The sequence below is a fragment of the Astyanax mexicanus genome, chromosome 18, assembly GCF_023375975.1.
Source record: "Astyanax mexicanus isolate ESR-SI-001 chromosome 18, AstMex3_surface, whole genome shotgun sequence".
Classification (NCBI taxonomy): Eukaryota; Metazoa; Chordata; class Actinopteri; order Characiformes; family Acestrorhamphidae; genus Astyanax; species Astyanax mexicanus.
Window position 1 is genome coordinate 5894466 of NC_064425.1, and position 13280 is coordinate 5907745.

The window sequence follows — 13280 nt, forward strand, 5'->3', positions numbered from 1 at the left end:
TTGATGCTTCAGTGAGAATCTACAATGTAAATAGTCATGAAAATAAAGAAAACGCATTGAAAATGAGAAGGTGTGTCCAAACTTTTGGCCTGTACTGTAAACACACACACATATGCCACGCATGCACACACACTCACATACACACATCCCCAACCCCTCACCAGTCACTCTGGAGACCTGAACTGATGTTGGGATCAGTGGGATGTTGGTATGCATGATGCAAATGCTCAAGTATGACTTAAAAAAAAAAAAGTAAAAGTGCTATTTCTGCATTTCTGGCTCTGAACAAAAAAAATAGCTGGCGCTAGATCTGCTGGAAACTCCAAATGAAATCTGGGTGATGGCAGGTTTAAAAGAGGAATAGTTTGACCATAATGGCTGGAGCACAGCTGCTAATGACAAATGATGCTTAGTAACCATAAATCATAATGAATAATAGATAAACTACAGACAACATTTCTCCCAAATTCCAAATAGAAATATTCACATTTAGAGCATTTATTTGCAGAAAATGAGAAATGGCTGAAATAACAAAAAAAAAAAGATGCAGAGCTTTCAGACCTCAAATAATGCAAAGAAAACAAGTTCATATTCAATAACCCTGGTTTTTAATCACAGTTTTCATGCATCTTGGCATCATGTTCTCCTCCACCAGTCTTACACACTGCTTTTGAATAACTTTATGCTGCTTTACTCCTGGTGCAAAAATTCAAGCAGTTCAGTTTGGTGGTTTGATGGATTGTGATCATCAATATTCCTCTTGATTATATTCCAGAGGTTTTCAATTTATTAAAATCAAAGAAACTCATCATTTTTAAGTGGTCTCTATTTTTTTTTTTCGAGAGCTGTATATGTTAGAAAACCCAAATGAAGAATTGGCCCTTTTTAGGTAATGCCATTACCAAATTATTGCATTTTGGTTGAACTATTCCTTGGAATTCCTGGACGTTGTTGGAGCTGAGCCCTGTATATAAGCTGATAGAGGGCTGTTTGGTATCTTCAGTATTAAGTCTGTTGACTGCAGTGCCTCTGTTCTGAATCTGTACTGTAGATGTGCACGTCTGTCTGAACTGAGTCTGAACTGATACCTTTTAACACCTAACCTTACTACTAATCTATTAATGTAGATATTAACCGGTGGGTTGAGTCATCTGCATATCTTCTTTTCATGTATCAAGAATATTTTGCATTTTGTGAAGGTTTAAGGGGCAATTTTCCAAAATGTCAGAATAATTCATTCTTTGTAAGCAAAGTCATGCAGGAGGTTTGGTTGAAAATGGTTTACATATTTGGGAACTATGGCAGGTTTTCCATTCACCAATTTTTTTTGGTGAATATTGAAAATGTGTCTAGAAAAATGAATAATGGCCAAAAAATGGAATTGGATGCCCAATTTTGCCTATTTTTTTTTGCTAGGACCAGGTAAAAAAGTTAAAACATTGCTAACAAATGTTTCTATAAAATAATAAAAAAAACAATATCAACCTATAAACAGTGTTGGGCACGTTACTTTGAAAAAGTAATTAGTTATAGTTACTCGTTACTTCTCCAAAAAAGTAACTGAGTTACTAACGGAGTTACTCCACTATAAAAGTAATTAGTTACCAGTAAAAGTAACTATTGCGTTACTTTTATTATTCACCCTCAAAAAAAGGAAATCAATTATGCATTTACTATTATTATTTAAAAAAAACAAACGAAAATGAACCCAAAATGTTGACAAAAATATAATCTAACGAATTTCAAAAAAACAAAACGAAATTCTCCACACAACCAAAGAAAATAACAAAAACTTGTAATACTGGAAAAAACGGAAAAACGCGTCTGGGGATGAAATTAAATAAACCAAGCCACACTCAAAGGAAATATGTATATATAAACAAAACAAAATAATGGACAAAAAGAACAATCTCATGACCGTTAAAATGGTATTAATATAACAGCTTCACCAAAAGAGAATAGAGCTTAGGTCGGCCCAAAAAATCCCACCCGACCCAGCCCGAGCCTGTGCACGTTCTGCCCAAGCCCGACTCAACCCGAACCATGAACTGTCATTATGAGCCCTGTCTGTTTTCGGGCTGTTTAAATGAGCGAAATATGATCAGAATTATGTTAATTAACACGGTAACATAGAAGCATAGAACTATTATTTAATTAAAATGATTTTTAAGAACAGCTAAACACAGTGCTGCAAGTGAAACGCGGAGGCGTTCACGTGCGCCCAGAGCTACGTGATTACATTTTTCATTTTTATTATAGTTTAATTTAATTTTGTTTTTATTTTTTCTGTTCAGTAAGTTTTTAGGGTGGGCTTGCTAGCGTTTATTAGTTTTCACACATCTCATCAGAGAGATCAATCTAAGAAACGTGTGAGAGAGAGAGAGAGAGAGAGAGAGAGAGAGAGAGATTTCTGGTATGAGCTACTCAGGTAAATGTTCTCACATACTGTATCTCCTGTTTCTCTTTCATCTGCCTGGCGCTCATATTGTAATCCCATACATAGTTCTGCAGTTTCTCAGTGTTTTCCGTCGTATTTTGCGGCTATAGCGCGAGCGCTTTACACAAGAACTAAAGGACCACGAGGTGCCGCGCGCTCGGCACAACACCGCCCGCTGTACAACTCTGCTGTACAACAGCGCTTATAAATAAATTAAACACGAAAATGAGGGTATTCTATCAGTAATTTCAGTTCGTTTTAGTTAGTTTTATAAACATAAAATACAGTTCGAGATAGTTATGTTTTTTCCATTTAATTACCGTTTTTATTAGATTCAGTTAACACAAATGTTTTTTCACTTTCAGTTTTCGCTATTTCAGTGAACAAGAATAATTGGTTAAAAAGAGCTTAACGTCCTTAATTCGGAACTTGGGCTGTCCACGGCAATCACTGATTTGATAAGAGCACGCAAATAGTCACAATTGTGCCTCACTTCACCACGCCAAACCACAGGCACAGCGACCAGAAGCTCAAGTTCACCGGAAAGAGGAGGGGTTAACCAGGGCAAAGCGAAGTTAAAAAAAAGTTCATGGCTAAAGTAACGTGCAGTAACGGGGTGTCTGAAATGGTAACGGCGTTATAGTTACAGTCATAGTAATTAGTTAGATTACTCGTTACTGAAAAAAAGTAACGGCGTTAGTAACGCCGTTACTCCCAACACTGCCTATAAATCACGTGGTTTGCTTGAGATGCAGCAGTTACATAACCATGAATTGATGTTATGGTTATGCCAAACTTCACACAAGTATAAAGTTCATGACACATGGCACCAAGTGGTCCAGCGGTCTAAAGCTCTACAGGTTCGAACCCCAGCTCATGCAGCTTCGCCATCATGCTTCTGGTGCTCAGAGGGAGCACAATTGAGTCCTAATAAGTGGGTTGGGTAATTAGCCGTGTAAATTACGGAGAAAATGTGAAAAAATTTGAAATAAAATTATAAAAAAAAAAAAATTAAAAAATTCACAACACATAGCTTTTTAAAGTTTGCTTTAGACATTTTGACATACCAAATCCAAAGCAAATCTGAAAGATGGCTCTGCACCTCTCTAAGAACTGTCTGGTGTGTTTGTACTCCCATATGTATGGTTAATCTATGGTTAGCATTCTGCCCATCATCTCCAAAAATCTGCTAAAAACACACAAAGTGATCTAAATATCTTCATATAATGTTTGCAAAACATTTGTCCTATAAGGCTGTACACCTTCCTCTCTTACTTTCATTTTAAGGCAAAACCTTCTCTCCAAACAGCTCTTAATGACTTTGCTTACATCTTAATAATTTACTCATACAGAATAAAACAGCACCACTGCTGCTTAATTTGGGAAATGAAAGAATTTTCTCTTATTTTATTAGCTCTGTGCTCATCAGGGTAGGGAGCACACATTGTCACATTGTTTTTAAGGCAGAATTTTTTGATGACTAGCTCTCTTTTCACAGAGACGAACCCTGCAGGCTGCTCAGAGAAAGCATGATGACACAAACTCTCTAAACCCTCTGGCTTTTCCCTGTCAGATGCAGTTTGATGATTTGATATCAAGCGCTGCCCAGCGTCCTTGAGATCTGTTCGGAAAGCATGAGGGATTCACTGCAGATCAAGCAAAGCTTCTCTTTCACTACAATACAGACAAGATTAGCATCAGGGCTTCATTGTAGATCTAGAACAATACTACATGTTAATATATATTATTTAGAAGGGGGCAAAATCATGGAAAACCTACTTTTTACAAATTTTTTAATCTTCCATAGAATTTTGCTGATAAAACACAATATGTAAAGGCATGGGCTCCACTGTAGACATTTAAAGGTGTCCTGTGATATTTGGCACAAAAACATTAGCAACAGGTCCTTTAAGTCTTGAACCTGTCGATTTATAAATAGTTTTAATTTTATAATGAGCTTAAAGGAGAACTCCAGTGTAAAATGGACTTTTGTTGTAGTAAAACATGATAAAAAGTTCTTATCTTTGACAAATAGCACACCTCTGTTCTCTCACAGCATTCAGAGATCCAGAAATTTTAACAGTTTGTACAAACACCCTTCAGACTGGTTGACACTGGGCATAACTTTAACTGCCCTGATAAATCACTTTTTACACCGTTATCCAGCTCAAAGTAGCTCCACACCTCCTTGCTAGAATCCGGAGATCCCTCAAATTTAAAACGAGGCATTAATAACTTAAAAAGTGCACAAGAAGCTTATTAAAAACCACTGGTTACATCCTATAACGCTAGCTTCAGCTCCGAGCACCGCCATTACTGTACTGATATAGACTCCGCATAGTGTAGCAGTCGGCGCCAGAAGGCAGGCTAAACTCAGTCTATGTATATGCATTTCTATGTATATTGGGGGAGACCCAAAATCTAAAATGTTACATTGGTTAATAACATAAAATATTTTTAATTCTAAATGTTTAAGATTACAAAAAAGATTTACTTAAGGCATAAAAGACCAATAAGCTCTCAATTTTAATTTTATGTAAATCAGTCTGTGTACGAAATATGTCTCCGTAGTCACACTACATGTATTCTGTATGTAAAGGTGTTATTATTTGTAAGGCTATTTAAGTATTTAACAAACATATATAGCATGTGACATAAACTTGGGTAACAATTACATTTTTATTATATAATGATTTTCTGAGGTTTAAAATTGCTGGGGTCAAACTGAGCCCAAACATAATATGTGTTGCTGTTGTTGCTAATATAAATTGTTTAATTTTAAATGTTTTAGATTACAAAAATATTTACTTAGACATAATATAAAAACATCAATATACCAATAATATCTCTGTTTTTAATTTTAGGTAAATTAATGAGATTTTATGGTGTGTGTATATTTCTCCATGGTCAGATAACATGTATTATGGTGGTATAAGGGGGGTGAGTGGAGGGTTAGAATTATTTATAAATGGCTATTTAGGTAGTCAACAAACAAATATAACATGACATTAACTTGGGTAGAAATTGTATTATTGTACAATAATTTTCTGTAGTTTAAAATTGCTGGGGTCAAACTGACCCCAACCATAAAAGATGTTAGTAAACTTAAAGGTAACAGGAGGGTTAAACTACTGCTTTCAGTGGTGACACAGCAAAACTGGTATTCGATAACTCTACAGCACACGTACCACATTTCACTTTCTGCCAAAATTTCAGACATAATATACAGTATGCCGAGCCAAATCACTCGCCCCGAGCCTGGCAGCTTGTTGCTTTTTGTTCCCTGGCTGTGCTATAAAGCTGTGTAGCCCAGTGCCCAGTGCCTCCACCTCTCACTCTGCTCTGCTCTCGCCTGATGCTGTTTTCTGACCCTGTGTTCGGTGCGTGTGTGTGTGTGTGTGTGTGTGTATAATAGGAAGCAGAGACTCTGGAGGCAGAAACGAAGCAGTTTGAGGACCTGGAGTTCCAGCAGCTGGAGAAGGAAAGCAGTCTGGAGGAAGAGCGTGAGACCATTTCCCAGCAGCTCCTGCAGGAGAGAGCCCAGTACCAGAACAGCGTGTCCAAAAGAAAGGTAAACAGCACCCCAGCAACAACACACACACATTTTTTACAGATCTCGCTCTGGACAAAAATAAGAGACCACTTAAAATTATGATTTCTTTGATTTTACCAAATTAAAAACCTCTGGAATATAATCAAGAGCAAAATGTATGATTACAAGCCATCAAACCAAACTGAGCTGCTTGACTTTTTACACCAGGAGTAAAGACATAAAGATATCCAAAAGCAGTGTGTAAGACTGGTGGAGGAGAACATGGTGCCAAGATGCATGAAAACTTTTTGTAAAAACCAGGTTTATTCCACCAAATATTGATTTCTGAAATCTTAAAACTTTATAAATATGAACTTGTTTTATATGATATGAGCTTTCTTTTTCAGCTATTTCTCATTTTCTGTAAATAAATGCTCTAAATGACAATATTTTTATTTGAAATTCGGAAGATAGGTTGTCTGTAGTTTATAACAGATTTAGAAACTGAAGTGGTCTCTTAATTTATTTCCAAAGCTGTATGTCTCTTTAAAAAAAAAAAAAAAAAAAGCAAACCTATAACTAAAATATGCAATGCATTTACTTTAACAGTTCAATTCTAGTCATGAATTTACTTCAGCAGTGCAAATTTAGTTACAAATTTACCTCAAGGCACAGAGAAAGACAACCAATCTTTTGTTAAACATACAAACAAACACTAAGGGCCCTATTTTAGCGATCTATAGGTGAGATGTCAATTGAGCATCAAACAGATTCATGGTGTGTCTTTGGTATCGCAAGGGTGCAAAAAAGGCATGAATTTATTCTCTTATCTAATAATGGGTGTGTTTTGGGCGTAACATTACAATATAATATATTTCTAAACTAAAAGCTATTATAGCTATTATTGAGAAGAGGTAGTAAACTGATGCCAGGCTTAATACGTGATCCTGAACACTTTATTTAATTTAATTGATGCGAGTAGAGTGTAAAAATGAACTTAAACCTGCCGTTTGCCGGTTTTAAACACTTCACAGATATTATAATAATTATATATATAACATATTAGAGTTTAATAACCTAACCTTTTTGATTGCTGAATATCTGTACATAAATATGGTGCATTTTAAGCTGTAGTCATTATTCAGCAGGATTGTTTCTAAGCTAATTCTCTCTCTTTTTACTGCATAAGCTCAACTCAACACACAGTAGAAAAGCAGAAAGAACTTGTTTAGACCTCAGCTGGTGTTTTTGCTGTAGTGGATAGTAATGTTGCTGTAGGCAGCTCGGAAAATTCACAGACTGTCATACAGACACATGTTCTCCCAGCAGCTGCAGCTGTTTGTGTTTCTGTTGTTGCTTAAGGAAGCTGTTTGTTTCTCTGCAGGAGAAAGTAGCAGCTCTGGAGAACCAGGCCGGTCAGCTGGGTCTGCAGGCGGCGCAGGAGTTCGAGAGACTGGCCAAGGACAGGAGTGTGACTTTACAGCTGCTTCAGAAGGTACATCTTCATAATCATGATCACATTAGCCTCTATTAGCCACCTGTATACCAATTAGAATATCATTAAAAGTTACTTTATTTCATTAATTCAGTTAAAAATGTCAAACTCATTTATTATATAGATGTATTAAACACAGAGTGATGTATTTTAAGTGTTTTTTTTTTCTTTTATTGTTTATGATTTTGGCTTACAGCCAAAGAAAACCCAAATATCAGTGTCTCAGAAAATTAGAATATTATATAATAAGACCAATTGGTACTTTTGGCAGTGTGGGCAGTGTGCCAAGTCCTGCTGGAAAACGAAATCCGCATCTCCATAAAAGTTGTCAGTAGCAGAGGGAAGCATGAAGTGCTGTAAGATTTTGTGGGAAAACAAAACTGCACTGACTTTAGACTTGACTCTCCAAACCATCACTGATTGGTGGAAACTTCACACTAGACCTCAAGCAGTTTGGACTGTGTGTCTCTCCACTCTTCCTCCAGACTCTGCTCCCTTGATTTACAAATGAAATGTAAAATTTACTGATGATCAGTGATGGTTTGGAGAGACATGTCATCTGCTGGTGTTGATCCACTGTGTTTTATTATCAAGTCTAAAGTCAGTGCAGTATTTTCCTGCAAAATCTTTAATTTTCCAGCAGGACTTGGCACACTGGCCACACTGCCAAAAGTACCAACTGGTCTTATATAATATTCTACTTTTCCGAGACACTTAGTTTTGGGTTTTTATCAGCTGTAAACCATAATAATCAACAATAAAAGAAATAAACGCTTAAAATAGATCACTCTGTGTGTAAAACATCTATATAGTATATTTGTTTCACATTTTGAACTGAAAAAAAGTAACTTTTCAATTATACTCTATTTTTTAGGGGAATTCAATTATCAAGTCTACTTGATAAAATGGTTTGAGTGATTGGATTTGTGTCTGTTCTGAATGTTTCTTGGGCGTGTAATCAGATAAGTGTAAATGTGGTCATAAGGTGTCATGATGTTTAGAGGTGCGCCAACCAAGCTTTTGCTTTTAATTCTGATTCTCATTCTGAGCAGATTTTTTTTTTAATACTGAGAAAACATTTTGTACGTTTTAGGTACTATCACTTTATTTCAAAAGCTAAGCTCTTAGCTACTTAACTATGCTACAGTGTGCTGCATTTTTTAATGCAGCATTTATATTCGTTTTTTTGGGGGGAAGCTAATTTTCTTGTCTGAGAATGCTCTGTTCATCTAACTGCCCTGAATTAGCCACACACTGCGTTTATGTGTGTCTAATTGAACTGTTGTTTTAATGAGGAGCGTCTAGCTTAAGCGACCGCAGTCAAAACACTGGTGAGAAGTGTGTGTTCGTCTGTTTTCCTTTTCTGCTTTAAAATAACTCCACACTGCTGGCATCCATCATTAACTGAGACTATGAGTCACTGCTGAGAGCTGTGGATAAGGGTCTGTTTATGTCATACAGAGTGTAAAGTGGAACTAATGGAGGATTTTTCACGTTTTTTGCATCGTTCACTGATGAGATTTGGCCAGAATCACTTGGTTTAGTGTGAAATGGATTGTTTTAGAGAAGCCAGGAGTCATGATGTCTACACTGCAGTGATGTGATGATGTAAATGTGGATGTTGCTTTTATGTGGTGGAAAATTGAATCATATCTACTAACGCTGGAGATGCATTTAAATCACAAGTGTAAACAGAATTTACTATTATATACCATTTTTTTTGCATGGTAAGACACAATGGATTATAAGGCGCATTATTTTTAGAGTGAAACGAGTGCTAGATGTTCATCTACACAGATTTCTCTCTTAAAAACTGTTCATTTAGGTAAGCAAAGTGCTTCCGTTTATTCATAGTAAGCTTAGATTTGCGCTACACAGTAAATGGGGAGGCTACAGTCCGATATACTTGTCTCTGAACGGCTGAAAAGCTTATCTAGTGCTTAGCGTGGTTAGCGGGTAATGCTAATGCTGCTCCAGCAGTGCTAACCAGGGTTAGCAGCAGGCTACAGGGTAATAGTACTCACCTTTGAACAGCAAAAGAGCTAGCTAGTCCTTAGCATGGTTACCAGGTAATACTAATACTGCTCCAGCAGTGCTAGCCGGGGTTAGCATTAGGCTACAGTCCGATATACTTTCCTCTGAATGGCAGAAGAGCTAGCTAGTGCTTAGTGTGGTTAGTGGGTAATGCTAATGCTGCTCCAGCAGTGCTAGTCCCAGTGCTAGGGTTAGCAGCAGTCTACAGTCCGATATACTCACCTCTGAACGAGGAAAGAGCTAGCGCTTAGCACAGTTAGCCTTTAATGCTAATACTGCTCCAGTCTCGGTGCTGGAGAACTAAACTGAAACTCATGTATAACTCTGTACTTCAGTGGAGTGTCTTTACTGCTCTTTAATACCTGACTGGTGGAATTTATACATAAGGAGCTCCGGATTAAAAGACGCACTGAGGATTTTTTGGAAAATGAAAGGATTTTAGGTGAGGCTTTCAGTGCAAAAAATGCGGTATCTTGATAATATCTTAATACAAACCGTATGCTAATGCCAGATGTAAACAGACCCTTAGGTATCTTGAATAACATGTATATTTAACAATTTATTTAAGCAAACATTCTCCAAAATCAGCGAAATTCCATTTTTACATTTTTACTTTACATTTCTAATTGTATCAGGCTTAAATTTGTCTTAAATTAGTCTTGGATTTGTTTCAGCGCTAAAACCGATGTTTCAGAAGCTCACAAATGGGTGTTTTTACAGGAGAAGGAGCGTCTGACTGGTCTGGAGAAGAGATATCTCAGCTTAACTGGCGGAAGAACTTTCCCTAAGAGCTCCAGCACAATAAAGGAGGTAGGCCTGGATTATTACTGCTGCTGAAAACAGACTAAGAGAAAGTTAATCAACACAAAGAGAAGTACAATAGAAATAACTTTACATTTCCTCTTTCCTTCTTCCTGCTTTCTAATTTACCATCTCTCACCCATTCTGACCCTCTCATTTACCTTGAATGAACTCATAGCTTGCTGACCTTTACTTAAACAGTATTTTTTCATTTAAATCTACTACCAAGCTAGTTAAGACATTTACAGCTCTGGAAACAAATAAGAGACCACTTAAAATGATTTCCTTCGATTTTACCAAATTATGCACCAGGAGTAAAGGCATAAAGTTATCCAAAAGCAGTGTGTAAGACTGGTGGAGGAGAACATGATGCCAAGATGCATGATTAAAACTGTGATCAAAAATCAGGATTAATCCACCAAATATTGATTTCTGAACTCTTAAAACTTTATGAATATAAACTTATTTGAGGTCTGAAAGCTCTGCATCTTTTTTGTATTTCAGTCATTTCTCATTTTCTGCAGATAAATGCTCTAAATTACAATATTTTTATTTGGAATTTGGGAGAAATGACGTCTGTAGTTTATAGAATAAAAAAACAATGTTCATTTTGCTCAAACATAAACCTGTAAATTGCAAAATCAGAGAAACTGATTCAGAAACTGAAGTGGTCTCTTATGTTTTTCTAGAGCTGTGTGTATCTTTAAATAATGGAGTTTATGCTTGTGGAAAAAAAAGTTGAATCAGGAATTTCAGGATATTGCAAAACCAAACAGACTGGTAGAATTGTCGTTATCCGCTCGTCTCCTGCAACATCCTATAAACGATACGCATCACGTCTGATCAGGGAAACAGGAAATGAAAGCCCGTGAGGCAGAGCATTGCTGACATGTAAACCTCTAAACAGGAAGTGCTTCACATCACTGAGTCTGACCTGTTAGACGATGCCCAACTCCAGAGCTCCTACTGTCGGCCGGCCGCGCCCTATTCTTACACTTCCTGCAGCAGCTCATATCCCCGCCCACCTCTGGAGGTAGCAGAGCTCCAGCGGTCCGTGCATGCAGCCTGACTTATCACACACACACACACACACACACACACACACACACACATACTCTCTCACACTGCCAGCCCGACACCTTCAACTGAGCTACAACTGTACTATTGTGTGGTGAGAGTGTGTCAGTTGTAGGGGTGTGCGATATGTTACTTTATTTTTTAGTAATTTAGTTTAAAATATTTTTTATATATATTAAACACAGAGTGATCTATTATAGGCATTTATTTATTTTGTTGTTGATGATTATTTTGGCTTACAGCCAACGAAACCCAAAAATCTGTCTCTGAAAATTAGAATATTATTTAATAAGACCAATTTTGGCCAGTGTGGCAGTGTGCTGGAAGTAAGTCCTGCTGGAAAATAAAATCCACATCCCAGTAACAATTGTCAGCAGAGGGAAGCATGAAGTGCTCCAAGATTTTCTGGGAAAACAAAACTGCACTGACTTGATAAAACTTGATAAAACCTCCCATAAACACCCTCTAGTAAACACACACTCTCACACACTCTCACACACACTCACACAGCCCGACACCTTCAACTGAGCTACAACTGTGCTGTTGTGTGGTGAGAGTGTGTCAGTAGTAGAGGTGGACGATATGGCCCTAAAATAATGTCCTTATATTTCATGGTATTTTTGCGATAATGATACTCTTGGCGATATGACAAAACAATAAATAAATAAAAAATATTTCGAGAATGCACTACTGCAGTAAAATGAAAATTACATTTTATTACTGTGTATAATATGATATGGCACACCCCTTATAGAGATATAAAAAAAATACAAGAATTTTATCAGATTTGTAACAGAAGTCAATGATCCAGAATGTCATGATAGTTATAATAATAATAATAATGCACTCAAAATATCTCCATATATCCAGAATTAAAGTATAATAAATGATACTGGGCAGATATAATATGTCTCTAGTAGATATATAATGGGAAATGACAGTGTGAATTTTTCTTTTGCTCTTTTGCTAAAAACAGTACAAAAGTAGTACCCTGATATGATGGCACACCCAGAGTCAGGAGTGTGTGAATAAATGAATGAATAGTACACAGTAAAACAGTTCCTTAAGGAAATGCAGTCAAAATTTGGCCTAAATTAAAGGAACAGGATAGGAAGTACGATTGCAAAAATTAGAATGTCATTAAAAAAATGATATCCGCTAAAAAAGTTACTTTATTTCAGTAATTCTGTTGAAAATGTGAAACTCATATATATTATATAGATGTATTTATAAAACACAGAGTGATCTATTGTAAGTGTTTTTATTTCTTTTATTGTTGATGATTATTTTGGCTTACAGCCAATGAAAACCCAAAAATTAGTGTCTCAGAACATTAAAATATTATACTGTATAAATAAGACCAATTGGTACTTTTGGCAGTGTGGGCAGTGTGCCAAGTCCTGCTGGAAAATGAAATCCACATCTCTGTAAAAGTTGTCAGTAGCAGAGGGAAGCATGAAGTGCTGTAAGATTTTGACTTTGGACTTGATAATAAAACACAGTGGATCAACACCAGCAGATGACATGTCTCTCCAAACAAACCATCACTGATTGGTGGAAACTTCACACTAGACCTCGAGCAGTTTGGACTGTGTGTCTCTCCACTCTTCCTCCAGACTCTGCTCCCTTGATTTACTTTAAATGAAATGTAAAATTTACTGATGATCAGTGATGGTTTGGAGAGACATGTCATCTGCTGGTGTTAGTTGAGTAGTGGATGGAGCTGGTGATTGATGGTGTGTGTATGGTGTGTGTGTGTGTATGGGTTTGGTGGTGGGATCAGCAGTACTGCAGGATGGAGGATGTGTGTAGGATGTATTCCAGCAGTCCTCAGCTCAGCAGCTCCGCTCAGCACGGCCTCACTCTCTCACTCGCCCCGGCTGTAGCTGCTCCCCGCGAGGTAT

General features: G+C 36.9%; 1 protein-coding gene across 15 annotated transcripts in view; it reads left to right on the forward strand.

The window, feature by feature from the left end:
• The window catches only part of phldb1b (pleckstrin homology-like domain, family B, member 1b), a 171998-nt gene that overhangs the window by 121841 nt on the left and 36877 nt on the right, over positions 1 to 13280 (forward strand). For 10 of the 15 annotated variants that reach the window (XM_049467221.1, XM_049467223.1, XM_049467224.1 and 7 more), the window contains 4 exons: positions 5853 to 6008; positions 7354 to 7464; positions 10219 to 10308; positions 13160 to 13276. In XM_049467221.1, the coding sequence (XP_049323178.1) occupies positions 5853 to 6008; positions 7354 to 7464; positions 10219 to 10308; positions 13160 to 13276 (474 nt within the window). The remainder of the gene's footprint in view (positions 1 to 5852; positions 6009 to 7353; positions 7465 to 10218; positions 10309 to 13159; positions 13277 to 13280) is intronic. The other 5 variants (XM_049467228.1, XM_049467231.1, XM_049467233.1 and 2 more) reach the window with 2 other exon arrangements.